General features: G+C 39.0%; 1 protein-coding gene and 1 non-coding gene across 2 annotated transcripts in view; one reads left to right on the plus strand and one right to left on the minus strand.

The window, feature by feature from the left end:
• The window catches only part of pitpnm3 (PITPNM family member 3), an 85,652-nt gene extending 71,338 nt beyond the window's left edge, over positions 1-14,314 (minus strand). Inside the window, 1 exon segment of the mRNA XM_058634996.1 lies at positions 13,945-14,314. Coding sequence (XP_058490979.1) covers positions 13,945-13,969 — 25 coding nt within the window. The 5' untranslated portion in view covers positions 13,970-14,314.
• Positions 14,315-14,470: 156 nt separating this feature from the next.
• trnap-agg (transfer RNA proline (anticodon AGG)) lies at positions 14,471-14,542 on the plus strand. Its single transcript has one exon. It is a non-coding gene; the product is annotated as a tRNA-Pro (tRNA).
• Positions 14,543-17,538: the final 2,996 nt, after the last annotated feature.

Raw genomic sequence — 17,538 nt, forward strand, 5'->3', positions numbered from 1 at the left:
AGCACTGTAACAACCTGCGTGGCAGATGTTACGCTGTCGTTACAGCGGCACAACAAGGAAAATGGACGTTTTCCCTCTTTGAATATTATTCCCTGTTGTTTCACGGTCGGAGAGAAACAACAACACACACTGTGTTTCACAGTTTCACAGTGACAGTGTTATCATGTGATAACTCTGCAGAAAACCACGGCTGGAAACTGTTTCATCTCCCACGAGGCAACTTGTTTCCCCCGCTACAGTCTGTGTAAATAATTACATACCTGCATCAGCATAGATATGAATAGATATGGTTACAGAAATCCACAATTTAATGATTAATAATAAAAACTGTAAATAAAAACGGGCCAAGGACGGATCCTTGGGGAACACCTTCACTAACCAGAAAGATCAATTTGTCACAATTTAAAAGCACTTAATGGTAAATGGAAATAAAAAAATGTGGACATATTATATGTAAAACAATAAATATGGGGAAAATGTATCACAATATAGGATTTTATATCATTTGATATTAATATTGATATATATCACACTATAAATCCAATATCCAGATATTTTTAGGCTGTTAGAGATTAGGAATGGGCATAAATATTAAATTTAGGGTGAGAATTCACAATTATTTTTCATAATCGCTTAATCTGTTGATTATTTTCTTCATTCATCGATTTGTAATTTGGTCCAAAAAAATTTAAGAAATGTTGAAAATGTGCTGATCCATGTTTCCCAAACCTGGAGATGATGATGATTAACTGATTAGAGTGTTTTGTTTTGTTTTGTTTTATTCCACATGTGAGCAGAAACCGAGTGAACATCCATCATTCACCCTCTCACCCTCTCACAGAGGCTTCATCATTAAGGGAGTGGAGTATTTATGATGCCAATTATCCATTTGGTGCTCTTCACATGTTCTGTTGTGATGTATAATCCAGAATGTTTTTACATTGTGATTCTGTTACAAACAATAACATTGACTATAAATATGGTCAAATTCTGCTATGACACAAATAATTAGGCTTAAAATAAAAAATGTGTTATTGAGTCACTTTTTTTTAAAATATAATTTTGTTAATTCCATGTATTTTTTATCAATATTTATAATATTATATAATATGTATATACACACACATAATAAATAAAAAGATTATAAAATCTAAGCGCAGATCTTGTCTCATATCAGCATAAATAGATATTGTATATATAATATTTCAGATGTGCTTGGTTTATTTTCCCTCACTCGCAGAAACACTGAGTGGAACTGAATGGTGTCATCATTTGCAGACGTTTATTAAGCGTGAAATGTTTCCCTGTGATTTATACGACAGAAAACGTAACGCGTATCAATTTTCACCGACGTTTCTCGGTCGAGTGTTTTTGACGAATTGTCGTCACGTCTTTGCTGGAATGTGACGAGAGAGTCGGTGGAGGCGTGAGACTGTGGGAGAGATGAAGCCTGAAGCCTTGACCCGGGGTCAGCGGAACAACATGTGCTTCATTTACAGCTGCATCATCATCATCATCATCATCATCATCGCAGGGAGAGCAGGGAGCTCATTAAAGTCACTGGACCAACTCATGGAGACACAAGGAATGATGTTAAATATGAACCTTGACACAGCTCAGCGAAAATCTTCCTGCACATTCTTTAATTAGCTCAGAAGCAGGTGCTGATTTCATGGGCGTGGGTTTATCATCGGCGTAACTCCACACTTTTTGACGAATCAATCTGAATTTTTTGTGATGAATACATGATCACCCAAGAATTTTCCCAACAGGTAAAAATTGACCCAGTGGATCCTTGAGGGACGACTTCGCTAACTCACAACTTGTGATCTACTAGTAAGATCATTTCCAAACCAGTCAACATCAGTGTTAGTGCTTAACACAGATTTTGATGAATTTGAGATGATGGACAACATCTTGTATCATCAGCATACATATGTATTCACTGAAATCCACAACTAAATCATTAATAATAAAAATTTTTGAATAAAAGTGGCCCAAGAACGGAACCTTGAGGAACGCCTTCACTAACTCATTACAAGAAAAATCATGTGTAAAATTTTAAAATGTAATGGTAAATGGTGATAAAAACTTTGGATATATCAATAGAAATATGCATTATAACATTATCTAAACATTTCAGAAGACTATTTACAGTATATACATACGTGTGTTTGTGTGTGTGTGTGTGTGTGTGTGCACACTGGACACAGTCACACCAGGAGTGAGTGAAATAGATTGTAATACTGTATGAAGGTGGAGCATTTAAGTGTAGAGGCTGACATTTTCTGGATGTGAGAAGTAACAGATAACACGAGAGCAGCTCCTGAGAAATGTATAATTGAAATCATTCATCTTTCCATCTGCCACATCTCTGCCTCTCCTCCTCCTCCTCCTCCTCCTCCTCCTCACACAGAACGAGATGGAAATTAATCTCAAACAAACTCAAATGCTACATTTCTGAATTACGCAAAAGCAATAATAGAAAAAAACCATGTTTCATAAGCTTATTAATGGGTTTGTGGTTTTGTAAACCTGTGTGACCATGGACGGATTTAAGGAAGCACATTGCATTCATTTGAAAAAAAAAAAAATAAGAGTAGAGTAAGTAATTAATTTTTTGGTTTGTTTTTTTGAATATTTTTGTTCAATTTGTTCAATTTTTGTGTTTTTCAGAGTAATTTCTTTCCTGAATTATCGAGAACTCTCACAAGAGCCTCCAACCTGCAAGTGACTCCCATATTTTCAGCAGTCTCCTGATCGTCTCTTGAGTCACCGCGTAGCCTGAATGCATTTCAAATGCATCATCTTGTATCCATGGAGCATGTCATATCTGTGAAACTGATCCTGGACAACCATTGCTATGTCTAACAGATCTGAATGAGCTTTCCTCAGGTGTCTGCGTAAAGTCGACAAACTAATGGTAATACCATCCATGTCCCAGTGTATTAAACCCAGATCAAAGTAAAGTTTATTGTTTCAAATGCGCTCTAAACGCAGAAAAAAAATTATTCCGTAAATCAGAAAAAAATTACTCTGAAAAACAGAAATAAAAAAATTACTCTGAAAAACAGAAATAAAAAAATTACTCTGAAAAACAGAAATAAAAAAATTACTCTGAAAAACAGAAATAAAAAAATTACTCTGAAAACAAACCAAACATTTTTTTTTTACGTGAATGCAATGTGCTTCCGTATTGATTTATCAATCATTTTCACACAAGGACACTGTTTTCATCATTTTCCAACAAAACTCCAGAATCGTGCTTGTATCTCGTAAACAGAGTGACAGAGAAAATGTTTACGTTGAATTTTGCCCATAAATGACATTTCTAAAGTACATTTAAAGCTCTGTACGAGGATTTTAAAATATAAAGTATAAAAGCAAAGAGAGAGAGAGACGGAGAAATTAATCACAACTACAAACAACCAGTGACAAACACGGCAGAGTTTATAGACATCACAGCAGATCCAACCGCTCCAAAACAAACTGGACTAAACCAACACAAGCAGCAGAGTCAGGAGGAAATTCAGTAACACAAAGAGAAGCCAGCAAACACACGGAGAGAGTGACACTCAATATCGTAAAATTCCTAAAATTCATATCACAGCGTTTTTCAACATTATCACAGATTCACAGGTTACAACAGTATTTTATTTCTGCATAAACACTAGAAAATGTCTCTGCATACATTTTTATCGCTGTTTTCTGCTCACCTGCTGATTTAAATGACTCACGTTGTCGCCTCCAGCAACAACTTCAGCCCGACATTTGCAGTAAATCGTTGTTCAGTCCACGTCAGACTTTTTAAACCCAAAAAACCTAAATAACCACAGACACGCCTCCTCTTTTTTGGTCGAAATAAAACATTTCCCGTTCTAATGTTTCCGTTTCTGAACCTTTAGAGTCCAACCTCTCAACACCTGCTATTACAACCAGAGTTTCTTCTTCAGCTAATCCATTAGCATTACCACGTTCCATTTTTCATATACTGGATTGCAGTATATAAAAATTCATATTCTAAAAGAAATAAATACCAAACTAGTATACCACACAGCACTACTACACATCTACTACTTAATTATTAATTAAAACAAATTGTCAATAAAAGCGGCCCAAGAATGGATCCTTGAGGAACACCTTTACTAACTCACAACTTCAACGTTGTGAGTTAGTACAACATTCAAGCATTTTAAAATAATTGAATGATCAACGGTATCAAAGGTTTTTTGGACATCAATAAAAACACCAGTTATATCGTGTTTTAAACATTTCAGAGGTCTAAGCTTTAGTAACTTCGGATTTTTCAGCTTCTTAAATGTGAATATTTTCTGGTTTCTTTGCTCCATAAAACAAAGAAATCATTAAAACTGAATCATTTTGGATTGTGGACTCATCATTTCCAGTTTTGACAAACATTGATCACCATTTTTCAACTTTTTCTGACATTTTATGAATCAAACAAATAAATGAATAATTGACAAAAGTAAATGAAAGATTAACTAATTATGAAAATAATTGTTAGTTGTAGCTCTCGACTTACAAAACTGACTTATATTCGAGATGAAAAAGAGGAAATTGGTATCGCAACAGATCAGGATATATGTTTTTAAAGATATACATGTAAATACTTTTGTTCTGCTGCTATTAAACCAATGCTGTTTGAAATACAACGTTTCTGCATAAATCCTTAAGTCATTCAGGTTTCACTTTTAAGTTTTTATTCTAAATTTAGCTAAAGACATGCAGCTATTCCTGCTGATTGCTCAATGCGATATCAATAAATAATTGTTGTTGTAAAGTTATTTCTATACGAGCCGCCACAATTATCAGAATCTGAGTTACAAAAATACTTCATCTTGATCCCTGAGAGCAAATTGCTTTCATTACAGCTGCTGCAAACAGGAATAGAAAAAAACCTGACATTAGTTTACTGAGAGCATATAAAAGAGAGGATAAGAATTATATATGAAATAAAATTAATTTTGAACATGAGAATCACAGATAAAGCATTTTTCACATGAAATTGCTCATAGAAAATAAAGGAATTAGATAAATGAATGAATTATAAATACTGTATATAATATATATATATATATACATATAGTTGAATTATGTCTAAAACCTTTCAGATGACTCTTGGCTTCACCAGATGATGGACTCTTTTCATTTTCTCACAGCTCTATGTGTTTATTCATTGCCATTAGGATGTTGAGGATGTGAAGAGGTCCGCCAAACAAGCTCCTGGAACAGATCACCTACTCTGCCTTTAAACACAACCCCGTTTGCCGTAAAGACCCAAAGATTCATTTCTGTCTTCTCTTTCCCACACGGCTCCTCTGCCAGGAGGTTATTTCAGTCGACATGAAATATGAATGTATGCAAGATGAAATTTTCACAGTTGTGAACGTGAAGCTGCTTCAACATGAGCTGAATAAGGTTCTCCATAAAGCGCTCTGGGTTTTTGAGAATAACGAGCGAGCCCTCAGCGTTGAGGGCGACCCCATAGGAGGAATTCCTCTTCATCAGAGAGTTAATCTGCTTTTGATCAGCTGCTAAAATCCTTCAGGAGTTTCCCTTTCACAGGAAACGCCTCCAACCCAGATGGTCTTTAAGAAACACGAGCGTCAATCTCCTCATTTTGTAATTAGCGGCATTTTAATATCAACGGAACTGGATAGAGGGAACGGGGGTCAGGTGACCTGCCACCAGCTGCCGTCATGCAGATAAGCAGGACAGGAGGACTCTTTCTCTCCATCACTCTCTGATGATGATGATGATGATGCTGCAAACACAAAGCCAGGGCAGAGACAGAATGATATCTGCCGCGTGAAGAGGAAATCCAATAATGTTTTTTTTTGTCTGTGCATGAAAAAAGGGGAGGAAATGAGAAACACCTCCATCACTCACTCACTGCAACATGCCCCAGTAAAGATAAAAATCACACGAAGCCGCTGAGACGTATCACCGTCGACAAAACCACAAATGGATTTGCACCGAGGTGAGAAGGAAGTCGTTTATCTGCAGCTACATGTTCACGGAAAAAAACACCATCTGCTGGTTTGTACTGTATCAGAATATTTGTACACGACGGCTCAGGAACGTGCAGTTTAGTCTTTGGGGAAAAGGATCGTGTTCCACGGTTTCCCTTTAATTGTGTAGACTGTGTTTCATGTTGTTGCTCTACATAGTGAAGCTGTGTGAATCATGTTCGCTCTCACGATCCATAAAGTTTTTATCATCCTCACCAGTGTCACCAAACATGTGACACGTGTTCCGCAAAAACATGGAAAATTCTTAATATTATCAAGTTTTTGTTTTGTCTTTTTCTAGCAGGATAGTAAACAGTTATTATAATTAAAAAATAATGTAACTAATGAGAATAAAATAAAGACAAGACTGTAATTATTTGAATTGAATTACTTAATTTCCAGCAAATTAGTTTTTTTATATACATTTTAGGTCTTCTTCATACTCACTGTTTACGATTGTTTATGTCTTGTGTCTGCATCAGTGTTTCTTAAATGCATCACACAGACATGCATTCCTAATGTTGTTGTTTACATGGCTTACAATGAGAACAACATGCACTCAATTCAATTAACACTTGAAAAACATTAATATAAATAAAACAAAAATCTGTGAAATATGCCAGAACAGATAAACTGAAGGCTGAAACATAAAAACAGTCCCGGCCATACGGGATACGTGTGCGTCACTGATATTTTCTGTAAGTCCTGAAAATATGATAATAATGTGTGAGTGAGCTCATGAAGAAATTTAGGAAAAAAAAAACAAAATGACTAAAAAACAGCATCTTTCTAAGAGCTGTGGACTAACTTTTAAAACCATAAAAGATTTTATATATTGTTTTATAAATGACTGACTTTTATTACTATATTTTATTTATAAATCCATATTTACACACTTTTAAATTACTAAATGCGACAATTTTGAATGGTAGACAAAGTCTTGCTGTCTTATTAGCAATGACAAAACTATCTATCTAAGCTAGCTGTCAACTAGCTTTTGATCTATCAGCTCAATGCTCACTAGCTAACTATCGCTATAACTAAGCTATTTATCTAATCTTTATCTAATATAGCTTTATTGTAGCTAGCTAGCTTTCTCTCTGGCTATGCTCACTAGCTATAACTATCTCCTTATTTAAGCTAGCTAGTTAATAAACTTTCCTTATCTAAGTTAGCAGCAGTTAGCTTACTATATTTGTACCTATTTTTCTTTGCTCACTAGCTAAATATCTCTCTATCTCAATTAGCTTGCTAATTAACTAAATATATCTAAGTTAGCTGGCTAGCTTTTCATAAGCTCACTAGCTAATCTCTAAGATAGCTAGCTAATTAACTACCTTACATGTAAATTGTAAATAAATCTTTAGCTCGCTTAGGCTGAAAATTATTCATATCCGCATTGTCAATTATTTTCAGCTAGCTTTCTATTTAGCTATCATCTATCTATGCTCACTAGCTAACTATCCATCAAAGCTACATAGCTAATTATCTATATCTAAGTTAGCTATCTAGCGAGCTTTCTTTCTATCTTATTTCAAATCACACGGCTTTGTTTTCTTCCTAACAATCATTAATATTTGTCAGTGATTTGATGTTTAATTGAAAAAGTGCTGTCACTTTAAAAGAGGGATTGAAGTGACAGATTTAAAAGTGTAACCTCTGTATAATGTCACGGCTCGACATGGTGCTTTCTCTTGTTGTGTTTTGTGCTTCTGCTCCAAACACTCGCTTGTTTTGCTCATGATCTGGAGCATGACTCAGCAGAGCGGTGAAGAAAAACAGAGCTACACATTTAAAAAACCTGCATATAACCGCTAATTAGGGTGTTAACGATGTTTTCTCAAAGTCAAATCATCGTCGTTGGATAATTATGACTTCAAAATGTCTCCGTCTAGTTGTTTATGAGCTTATTTGTGGTCATAAATCTGTCTTTTCTTGATTCAGACACCAGCATGAGGTTGTTAAAGGTTTTTCTCAGTGAGAAAACAAGGCTTCAGGTGAGTCGTTCTCCTGCTTCCACCTTGTCTTTGACCTCACACAGCAGCTGCTCCCCGACACAGACCCAGCGTCTGTGACAAACGGCTATTAAATTTGAATTACCACCGTTTTGTATGATCAAATATAACAACAGAGGTCACAGGCCAAACGCATTAGCACATGTCTCTGAGGGATAACTGTGGTGCTGCATGTTGAGTCTACGGAGAATTAGTTAGTGTGACAGAAAACATGGCGTGCTGTGTTAAGGCTCGAAAACACGATGGTAACAACTGGGCTTGGAAAACTCATTATAAAATCCAACAAATCAAACAACCATCTGCATTATACACACTGATTGTGCCGTTTATGACCGACTGTACTGAAGTATGGGGACGTACTTAAAAAACAAACTCTTTCTATTTTCATTCGACAAAAAAACATTCATCCAACCCATAATTTATTCACAGTTAAAGCTGTTAAACGTTTATGAATTAGTAGATTATAGTGTCGAGTATATTTTCCCTGCCAGAATTCAGAAAAGGTTTGAAAAAAGATAAAGACTTTTAAAATCCCCAGATTCTGAACATATTCAAAAACATAATTTAAGCCAACATTTAAGAAAATATGATGACTCTCGTTAATTATTACGCGTAAATTATTTAATGTAAAATAATGTGAATGTGTCTGAGTTAGATGTGAGAGGCTGTGTTTGTTAATTAAAGGCAAATAATATGAGATTATTGTTCTTTCAGCTCATTTTCATTCATATTTTGTGAGTTTTCTTTTTTCATGTGTTCGTATTTGATTTTAGGAGTGTTTTAAATGTAACTGTAAACATGAACAAAAAGCTTAGACCAAGTTTCTCTCTTTGACAGGAAACCAAATGGTTGCGATTTAAAGCTGTAGTACGTAACCTTTAGATACGTTCCATTGAAACCGTTGTCACGTGAGTCGACACTAAGTCTATCGTCTCCACGCGACTCCCTGCGTTTCTCAGAATAACAGTGTTTAGATCTCGTGTCGCCCGGTGACATTCCTGTGCTGCACACAGGAAGTGGTTTGTAGACGGAGACAATAGTGAAGTGAAACGACTGCAAACAGGTTGGAGTTTGATTGAAAACACAAAGAAACATCACTCATGTGTCAGCAGTGGATTCCACTGCTCATAAAACACAGCAGTTATAAATAAGAATAAATGTCAATTATTTTGAATAATCACTCTTTCTCTTCTGTTCTTTATCGTGGTAGAACTAAGCCAAGGTGCGTAAATGAGTTAGTGGAGTCTACTCGAAAACATAATGGACCATGAAAACAATTGTTTTTCACCTCACAGAGTGAGAAGAAAGCCGAGAGAAAGGAAGAGAGACTTGCTCATCAACATCCTTCAGCTCTATTTTTAGCCCGACGCTGAATCTCAGCAAAACAGCAGGGAGGCTGAAACCATTTATTTTATTTGGACATGAAATGAAGAAGAAGGAAAAAACCCATTCAGACTGATCCAATTCCATCAAATAAGAGCTGAGAGGTGGCAGAGACTTCACACCGAGGTCCCTGAAATCTCAGGACAGGGATCAAGGACCAGGTGCAGTGAGGGTGAGGAGATGGTGATGAAGATGGCCGCGGGTGGTTAGAAAAAAAGACGACGTTCTTGAGCAGATTGGGCAGAATAATACTCTGGTGGCTTCAGGCCACAGCTCATGGAGGGTTAGGACGGAGCGAGTTGCAGGGAATGTCCTGAGGGACGGAGACGCTGGTGTGGAACTAAAGAGTTTATGGTGTGAAAGCTTGTGCCAGATGGTCGAATTAAAACATGGTCACGCTATATGAAGACTCCTGAGATGTTTGTAGATTAGCCAACATGTAAAAAGTCCCAGACAAAAAAAAACAAAGTAAAATCTGGACTGAAGAGATGAAGGGAGCTGAGGATAAAGAAACGAGCTGTGAGCGGAAGCTTTGCATCTGCATCTCTAAGATTAAGAGAAGAAGAAGAAGAAGACGTGGGCATCTGTCGTTATTATGCTATTTTTTCATCTTCTACCTCCACATGACGGCCACAGGGGGCGCTGGTCCCAATCCCAGCAGACATACTGTCGGGGGGAAGGCGGAGTCACATTGTGGACAGGTCACCTGTCCATCACAGAGACAAACAACCATTCACACTCACATTCACAATCTAGACTGTCCAATTTGCCTAATCCCAAAACGCTCCTTGTTCAGACCGAGTCACAAACCCAGATTAAAAGAGTCCTAACCACACCAACACCAAAAAACTGCCAAACAGCCTCAACTGGAATACAACAGAGTACGACTGTGTTTCCATTTGAAAACAGTGACTTCAGATTAAAAATAATCTTCAATAATAGCCCCATTCAGACGGGATAAGTTTTACATGGAGAGGTGAAGGTAAAGTAATTATTACCAGAGCTTCTCAGTGATTTTAGTCGTGAGCGGACGATGTCAGTAAAGATTACAGCGACCCCAGGTTATACTAATCCTGTAGACAGCAGTGAACATGTGTGAAATATTCCATCAAATCCTGTTGACAAGCAGTTTTCGGTGGATTTTCAAGCACGGAGGCGCTTGAAGAAGAAATCACTTTGACACCTTCTGTGTTTTCAGCGAACGACAAACATCATCTGAACCAAAAGAATGTTTATCAAATGATTTCACGAAAAAACACAAACACTCATCGTCACGGTGGCGCTAAAAACAATCCATCTATCTATTTTTATGTCTTGTCTCACTAGCTAGCTAATTAGCTATCGATCCAAGTTAGTTTTCTAACTTGGTAGCTATCTATGTGCGCTAGCTAACATCTCTATTTAAGCTTACTAGCTAAGCTAACTAGCAACTATACATCCATATGTCTGCTTGTCTGTCTAGACTCACTAGCTATCTCTATCTAAGCTAGCTAGCTTTCTAACGTGGTAGCTATCTGTCTTATTTTTATTTTTGCTAATATTTAATAGTTATTTGATGCTTCATTTGAAAACTAACAGTGGAAAACTTTCGAAGGCGCTAAATGTGGCGGGAAAACTAGGTAGCGAACAAATGTGCTCATGTGTGTCAAGATAAAATAAAGTAAACCTGAGAAAATATTTCATGAATCAACCAAATGACAGATGAGAAAGACCCATTAATATTCTTTCATTTATTCTTTTCCATTCCAGCTTCATTTTAGCAGCAAAACTCGAGTCAGCACTAATCTCATAATTCCCAAATCCTTATTAAGCTTACGCTCCAATTATTTTCAATATTTATAATAATAATTACAAAGTGACAGACAGGTAATGAATCTGGGAACGAGCTCATGTTTCTTCTGTCGCTAAATAAAGACACAGCAAACAGTGGAGCTGAGACTAAATACTGTGTATATTTGTACGTACACCTACTGTATATTATCCTCTGCTTTTTATTTCTCAGCTCACAGTCGAGATAATTATGCAAATTCTTGCTCTCGAGTGAGTAAAGGGAGAAGATTTGAATTAGAATGAAGGAGTGTGGAATTCCCTGCAGCTCAAATATAATTGAAAACGACAAAGATAAAATCTGCGTAGAGGAGTAAGAGTCATGGAATTAAAATCTCGACTCTGGGTTAGAAGAAGAAGAAGAAGAAGAAGAAGAAGAAGAAGAAGAAGCACTCCACCTCACAGGTTCCTCCGTGAATCCAGGTCAAACACGCCGGCCGTCTTCAGCAGCTGCTGAAACAACGTCACGTCTGCAGCTGTGAGGGAATTCTACGGCTCGGGCTCAAATTAACGTGATTAAGAAAAGAAAAGAATTGTGTTTTCTGCTAAAAAACAGGTGGACGTGGAACAAACTCACTGGGACTTTCTTTTAAATTGAAGTTTGATTCACATCAAATCTGTGTTCATCTCATCCAAACACATTTTTAATTCCATTCACACTCTGACCCAGATATTTGAAAACGTCTTTTTTTCCCTTTATTCATATTTGTGCTGTTTTTCATGAGAGTGATAACAGTTCACAGTGATTCTCATTTTCCAATATTAGTTTTGCTTAAATCAAACACTCAACTATGAAAAAATCCTTTTGATTTCTTTGTTAGGTGGAGCAAAGAAATCAGAGAATATTCTCATTTAATGAGCTGAGGACGGAGAGACCAAACAAACCACACTTGTGTCTGCACTGTCACACATTTTGTCCACACAAATTCAAGGACCTTTCAAGGACTTTCCACAACCGATTTCTTCAAATTCAAGGACTGAACGTGCTGACGCAGACTGAGACGCGAGGACAACGTGTAACGACTGATTCTCCGATGGCGTCCACTTTTATTGATTTGCAGTAAGTGATTGTCCTTGGATCTTTGTCAAAGTCACTCACTCACTTATCTTCTAGTGCTTTATCGTCCACACTGGTGCTAAACTCAGCGGACAGAGGACGAGAGGACCCTGGACAGATCCAGTCCATCGCAGGACACATACACAGACGCCGGTCTTTACATTTGGACACAACGTTCACAGTCGTTACCGATGACTGAAAAGACTTGGATCAAACATTTAACCACCGATCACAGACGACAGGATTTCTCAAACAAAGCCGTCGACACTTTCATCATCATCATCATCATCATCCTTGTTTTTGCTATTCCTGCTACTTCCTGTGTCACGCCTACTCTTTTTCATTGGTCGTTGGCAGCATGTGTTTACGGTTGGGTCAGTAATCATCGCACACTAACACATTTCACCCAGAATCGACTCAATAAAATCATAGTTCAGTAAAGTCCTGAGTCAGGCTTGTGTTTCCTGGTGGGCGGGGCGTGGGTGGGGCGTGGGCGGGGCGTGGGCGCGTCAGCGAGACTGGTAACGTGACGCTGTACCGGTGCAACGACAACGAACAACGACAACAAACGTTTTGTCTGTTTGTCTCAACAAGACAAAGTCAAACTTTGTATGAGGACAGACGTTGCAAGGGAGTGACACTTTTCTGTCGCCCAATCAGATGACAGACGTGGGTCTGGCTCCACCCACACTGTACCGCTACTCTGGTAATCCAAGAGACGGTTCTGTAAAATGGCACAAATGAAACGCAAAAGACATACGTACCAAAGTGTTCCACTCAGTGGATACACACCTGTAATCTCGTCCTGTAATCTCGCCCTGTAATCTCGCCCTGTAATCTCGCCCCAGCTCTAACTTTACTCGCTCATTGTTCTGCACAGACTCTCACATCAGCAGCGGACAGAGAGACAGTGGACAGTGATGTCCACACGTTCGTCTACATACATCAAACAGCAGGTGGCGTTGTAACAAATAAGCAAACATTGGACACAATTCAAAACACTTTCAATGACCCTTGTCTGTTTAAGGTGATTTTCACAATCTTTCAAGGCTCTCAAGGACCTGTGAGAACCTGTTTGTGAATTCTGACTTTAATCTTTCTCTTTTTTTACGTTCTTTCAAAGTCAAATTTGGCTCTAATTAATAATGAATCCTCTTCCATTGTCGGCTCTTTGAACAACAATGAGAGAAAATGATCATTTCCTTCAGTCAGTTTTTATCCAGGAAACAAAATCATGGAAACAAAAATGCCTTTTTTTTTTTAAATGTTGGTCAAATGTCTCTGTGTCACAATAATCTCAGTGTTTCTCGTTCATTTGGACAAATGTGTCTCACAGATTAAAGGACATGTCTCTCATCTGTCACCTGCACACAGACAAGAAGCGCGTGGAAGGACCGACACACTTGGACTCACCCGGACTGGACCGGACAGTGGAAGTGCACGCGGGTCCGTTTGGACCGTCGCGCATTCCTGCATCCATCCACGGCTGTGCGCGCGCGCGCGTGCCAACAACAACCGCAGCAGCAGCAGCAGCAGCAGCGTGACAGTCCACGCAGGTTTTCTACCTGTTAACCCGCAGAGTGTGTGTGTGTGTGCGTGTGTGTGTGTGTGTGTGTGTGTGTCTTCTTACCTCTCCCTCGCGTGTCCTTTGACATAGTGTCCTCTGTCCTGCGCGCGCGCGCGTGTCTCAGTGAAGCTGCACGTTGTTTCTGCGCGGTAACAGTGGACGATGATGATGAAGAAGATGATGATGATGAAGGTGCAGAGTCACTGTCTCTCCCTCTCAGTCACCTGTGTCAGGTTCAGTGGTGCGTGGACTCGCCTCCTCCTCTGCCGCCGTCAACATACTTTGTTGCGCGCGCGCGCGTGTGTGTGTGTGTGTGTGTGCAGACTTGTCTCGCACACACACACATGCAGCAGCAGCTGTGTCTCTTGCTCGTGTCCCCTGTCTTGTGTCCTCTCTCTGTGCTGCAGCCGCAGCCACGCTTCCTCTCCACAGACACCGGTGCTCTGCAGCTCGACTGCCTCCAGCGGTGCGCGTCCGCGGCTTCACTGCTCCTCCTCCTCCTCTCCTCTTCTCCTCCTCCTCCTTCTTCTCTGTGTTTCCTGACTTTGCACAATGAATCAAGAAGAAGAAGAGTCATGGTTTTGTATGTGGCTCGTTGGTCTAGGGGTATGATTCTCGCTTAGGGTGCGAGAGGTCCCGGGTTCAAATCCCGGACGAGCCCTCATGTGGTTTTGGGACAGCCCGTGGCCAAGTGGAAAGGGAACTCGGCTTGTAACCGGAAGGTTGCCGGTTCAAGTCCCAACCAGGTCGAAAGGGCTGGGGCACCCCTGAGCAAGGTACCCAACTCCCATTAATAATATATATATATATATTTAAACTTCTTCATCATGATGATGTCACTGAGTGGTTTAAAGGTCCAGATGTGGAACATGATGACATTAATGTGACAGAAATGTCAGTTTCATTGATGAGATTCACTGGAAATAAACTATTTACACTTAACAACACTGTAAAATGATGAGTGATTTTAAATAATACATTAAAGCGCTTTACTAAAGCGCACGTGCAAGATAATAAGTCGCACACACGCTTTAGTTTTAACACTTTAAAAGTGACATGACTGCCGTTATGTGTCCAGGACAAATAATCCAGATTAGCTGTGAGGAAATTATAACATATATATATATGCTGCAGAAATATCACCAGTGAGTAAATATTCCACTTAATAGTTTTATGAATCTGCTGTTTCAGTTGATTTCAAATCAAACACAATAAAATAACTTCTTCAACACAAAGACACACGTGTTTGTATTGTGACACAAATATAAATAAACAGAATAAAAGAAACAATTTTTATGAAACAAAACGAATCCATCGTAAAAAAATAAAGGTCATTTAATCCAGAACTTGTTGTTTTTAAATGTGTCTCTGTTGTTTCAGAGAGGATGAGCAAAAGATGAGGTGAGGGACAGTAAATGAAAGGGTGAAGAGGTGAAAGCTCTCATCCCGTCATGCATTCATCACTTCAGCAGCAGCAGCAGCAGCAGCAGGTGTCACCACGGTCAAACACAGGAATCAAAACAAACCTTTAACATCAGAAATAACTTCTTTTCTTTTTTCTTTGCAGGAATAAAAGAACAAATGAAAAATAAAATTCTCTCTTAAGCAGTTTGAGGAGTTCCTACATTCAAAACTTAAACTCTGAAAATTATTCACAATGAAAAAAACACAGTTTCTAAGCTGCTCGTTACTTTTATTAACTCAGTAAATAAATGTGTTCCATATATTCTTCACTTTTATGGTAAATTCCTGTAAACTGACTTTAATAAAACATATGAATTATTTAAACACAGTCACTTTATCTCATGTTTACAAGATATGAAGATTCTTTAAAAACAAATCCAGACTTTTTTAATCCTCTGTGAAGTTAAACTGAGTCAGAATTAAACTGGTTTTTATCCCACTTTTTCTCAGTGAGTTTGAGTTTGAGTGAGCTGAGGTCTGTGAGGTCTGTAAGGTCTGTGGGAGTCTGTGAGGTCTGTGAGGTCTGTGGGAGTCTGTGAGGTCTGTGAGGTCTGTGAGGTCTGTGGGAGTCTGTGAGGTCTGTGAGGTCTGTGAGGTCTGTGGGAGTCTGTGAGGTCTGTGAGAGTCTGTGAGGTCTGTGGGAGTCTGTGAGGTCTGTGAGGTCTGTGAGGTCTGTGAGGTCTGTGGGAGTCTGTGAGGTCTGTGGGAGTCTGTGAGGTCTGTGGGAGTCTGTGAGGTCTGTGAGAGTCTGTGAGGTCTGTGGGAGTCTGTGAGGTCTGTGGGAGTCTGTGAGGTGTGTGAGGTCTGTGGGAGTCTGTGAGGTCTGTGGGAGTCTGTGAGGTGTGTGGGAGTCTGTGAGGTATGTGGGAGTCTGTGAGGTCTGTGGGAGTCTGTGAGGTCTGTGGGAGTCTGTGAGGTGTGTGGGAGTCGTTAAAGTCGCAGAGTGGAAATAAAAGAAAACTCACAGAAGGACCTCAGGTGTGTGTTTGTGTTTGTGTTTTGTCTGAGAAAATGATTCAGTGACTCGTGAGAGAGGAAATTAAACTTCATTCAGCTGAAAAATAGGATGATTTATTCTACGATTCCTCAGCCTGACGTTCTTCTTCTTCTCCTTCTTTGACGCAGATTTAACTTTAACTTTGCAGGGACGTTTTTTTTTTTCTCAAACTCAAAAACAAAAACAAACATAAACAAAGACAAACAGTGATTTTAACACGGGTCCTTCAAATATCACCGGTTATTATGGGATGTCTTTAAAGGCGACGTCATCCACCCCTGATGTCTTGACGGGGCCTCGTGTGTGAGAGCGCTTTTCCACGACACAGTCCCGGCTCGACTCGACTCTACACAATTTAGTTTGTTTTCTGTGACTTCATAGCTCCTCCTCCATCAAAGTGGGCGGAGTCATCATATCACTGTGGTTTTCTCCGCGACACAAACACAAACGAGTGACTTGTAAAGCAGTTGTTTTGGGTGAAAGTGAATCATCAGTTCACTCTTCTGTGAAAACACGTTTGATCAATGCTGCACATGAACGTTAATGTTTCCAGGATTTTTTTTAAGTCTTTTTCACTTTGATCTTCAGCTGGACATTGTTGCCTGTGACGTCACGCTCATGCAGGAATCCTGAAGTTCATTTCAAGACCTTTTTAAGACTTTTTCAAGAGCTTCTCGAAACATTTTCAGACCATTTCGCCACTTCAAGCTGTAATCAGCAACAAAACCGTTTTAGTTTGCAATTAAATCTGTAGAACACAACAATACAAGGAACAAAGCTCGAACAGCGCTGAGGCCCATCGAGGCTACGCTTTCTGCAATATATACAAAAAGCCTCGCGCTTGTTCTTAGCAGCATGTTTCAGTCGCCGCAGAAAACTTACATTTTCCCATGTCTGACGATCTTGGAGCTTATTTCGTGCGTTTTCGGATATTATTTCGCGACAGGAGGAGGAGCTTGTTCACTGTCACAACGTGACATACGTAACGTCACATGGACGCGCGGCCCCAAGACGACGTGATGAAATAGCGATTAAGACTTTTTAAGTTTATCTTTTTTACCTTCATTTTCCCAAAATTGATTGATCAACTTTTAATACTTTTTGAAACACCCTGTCATGACTCTTCGGTGACGACACTCTCTGACCAATCAGAGGCCGGCAGACTGATGATGTCACAGTTTAGTATCAGCTGAATG

This window comes from Solea solea, chromosome 7 (genome assembly GCF_958295425.1).
Source record: "Solea solea chromosome 7, fSolSol10.1, whole genome shotgun sequence".
In the NCBI taxonomy this organism is placed as follows: Eukaryota; Metazoa; Chordata; class Actinopteri; order Pleuronectiformes; family Soleidae; genus Solea; species Solea solea.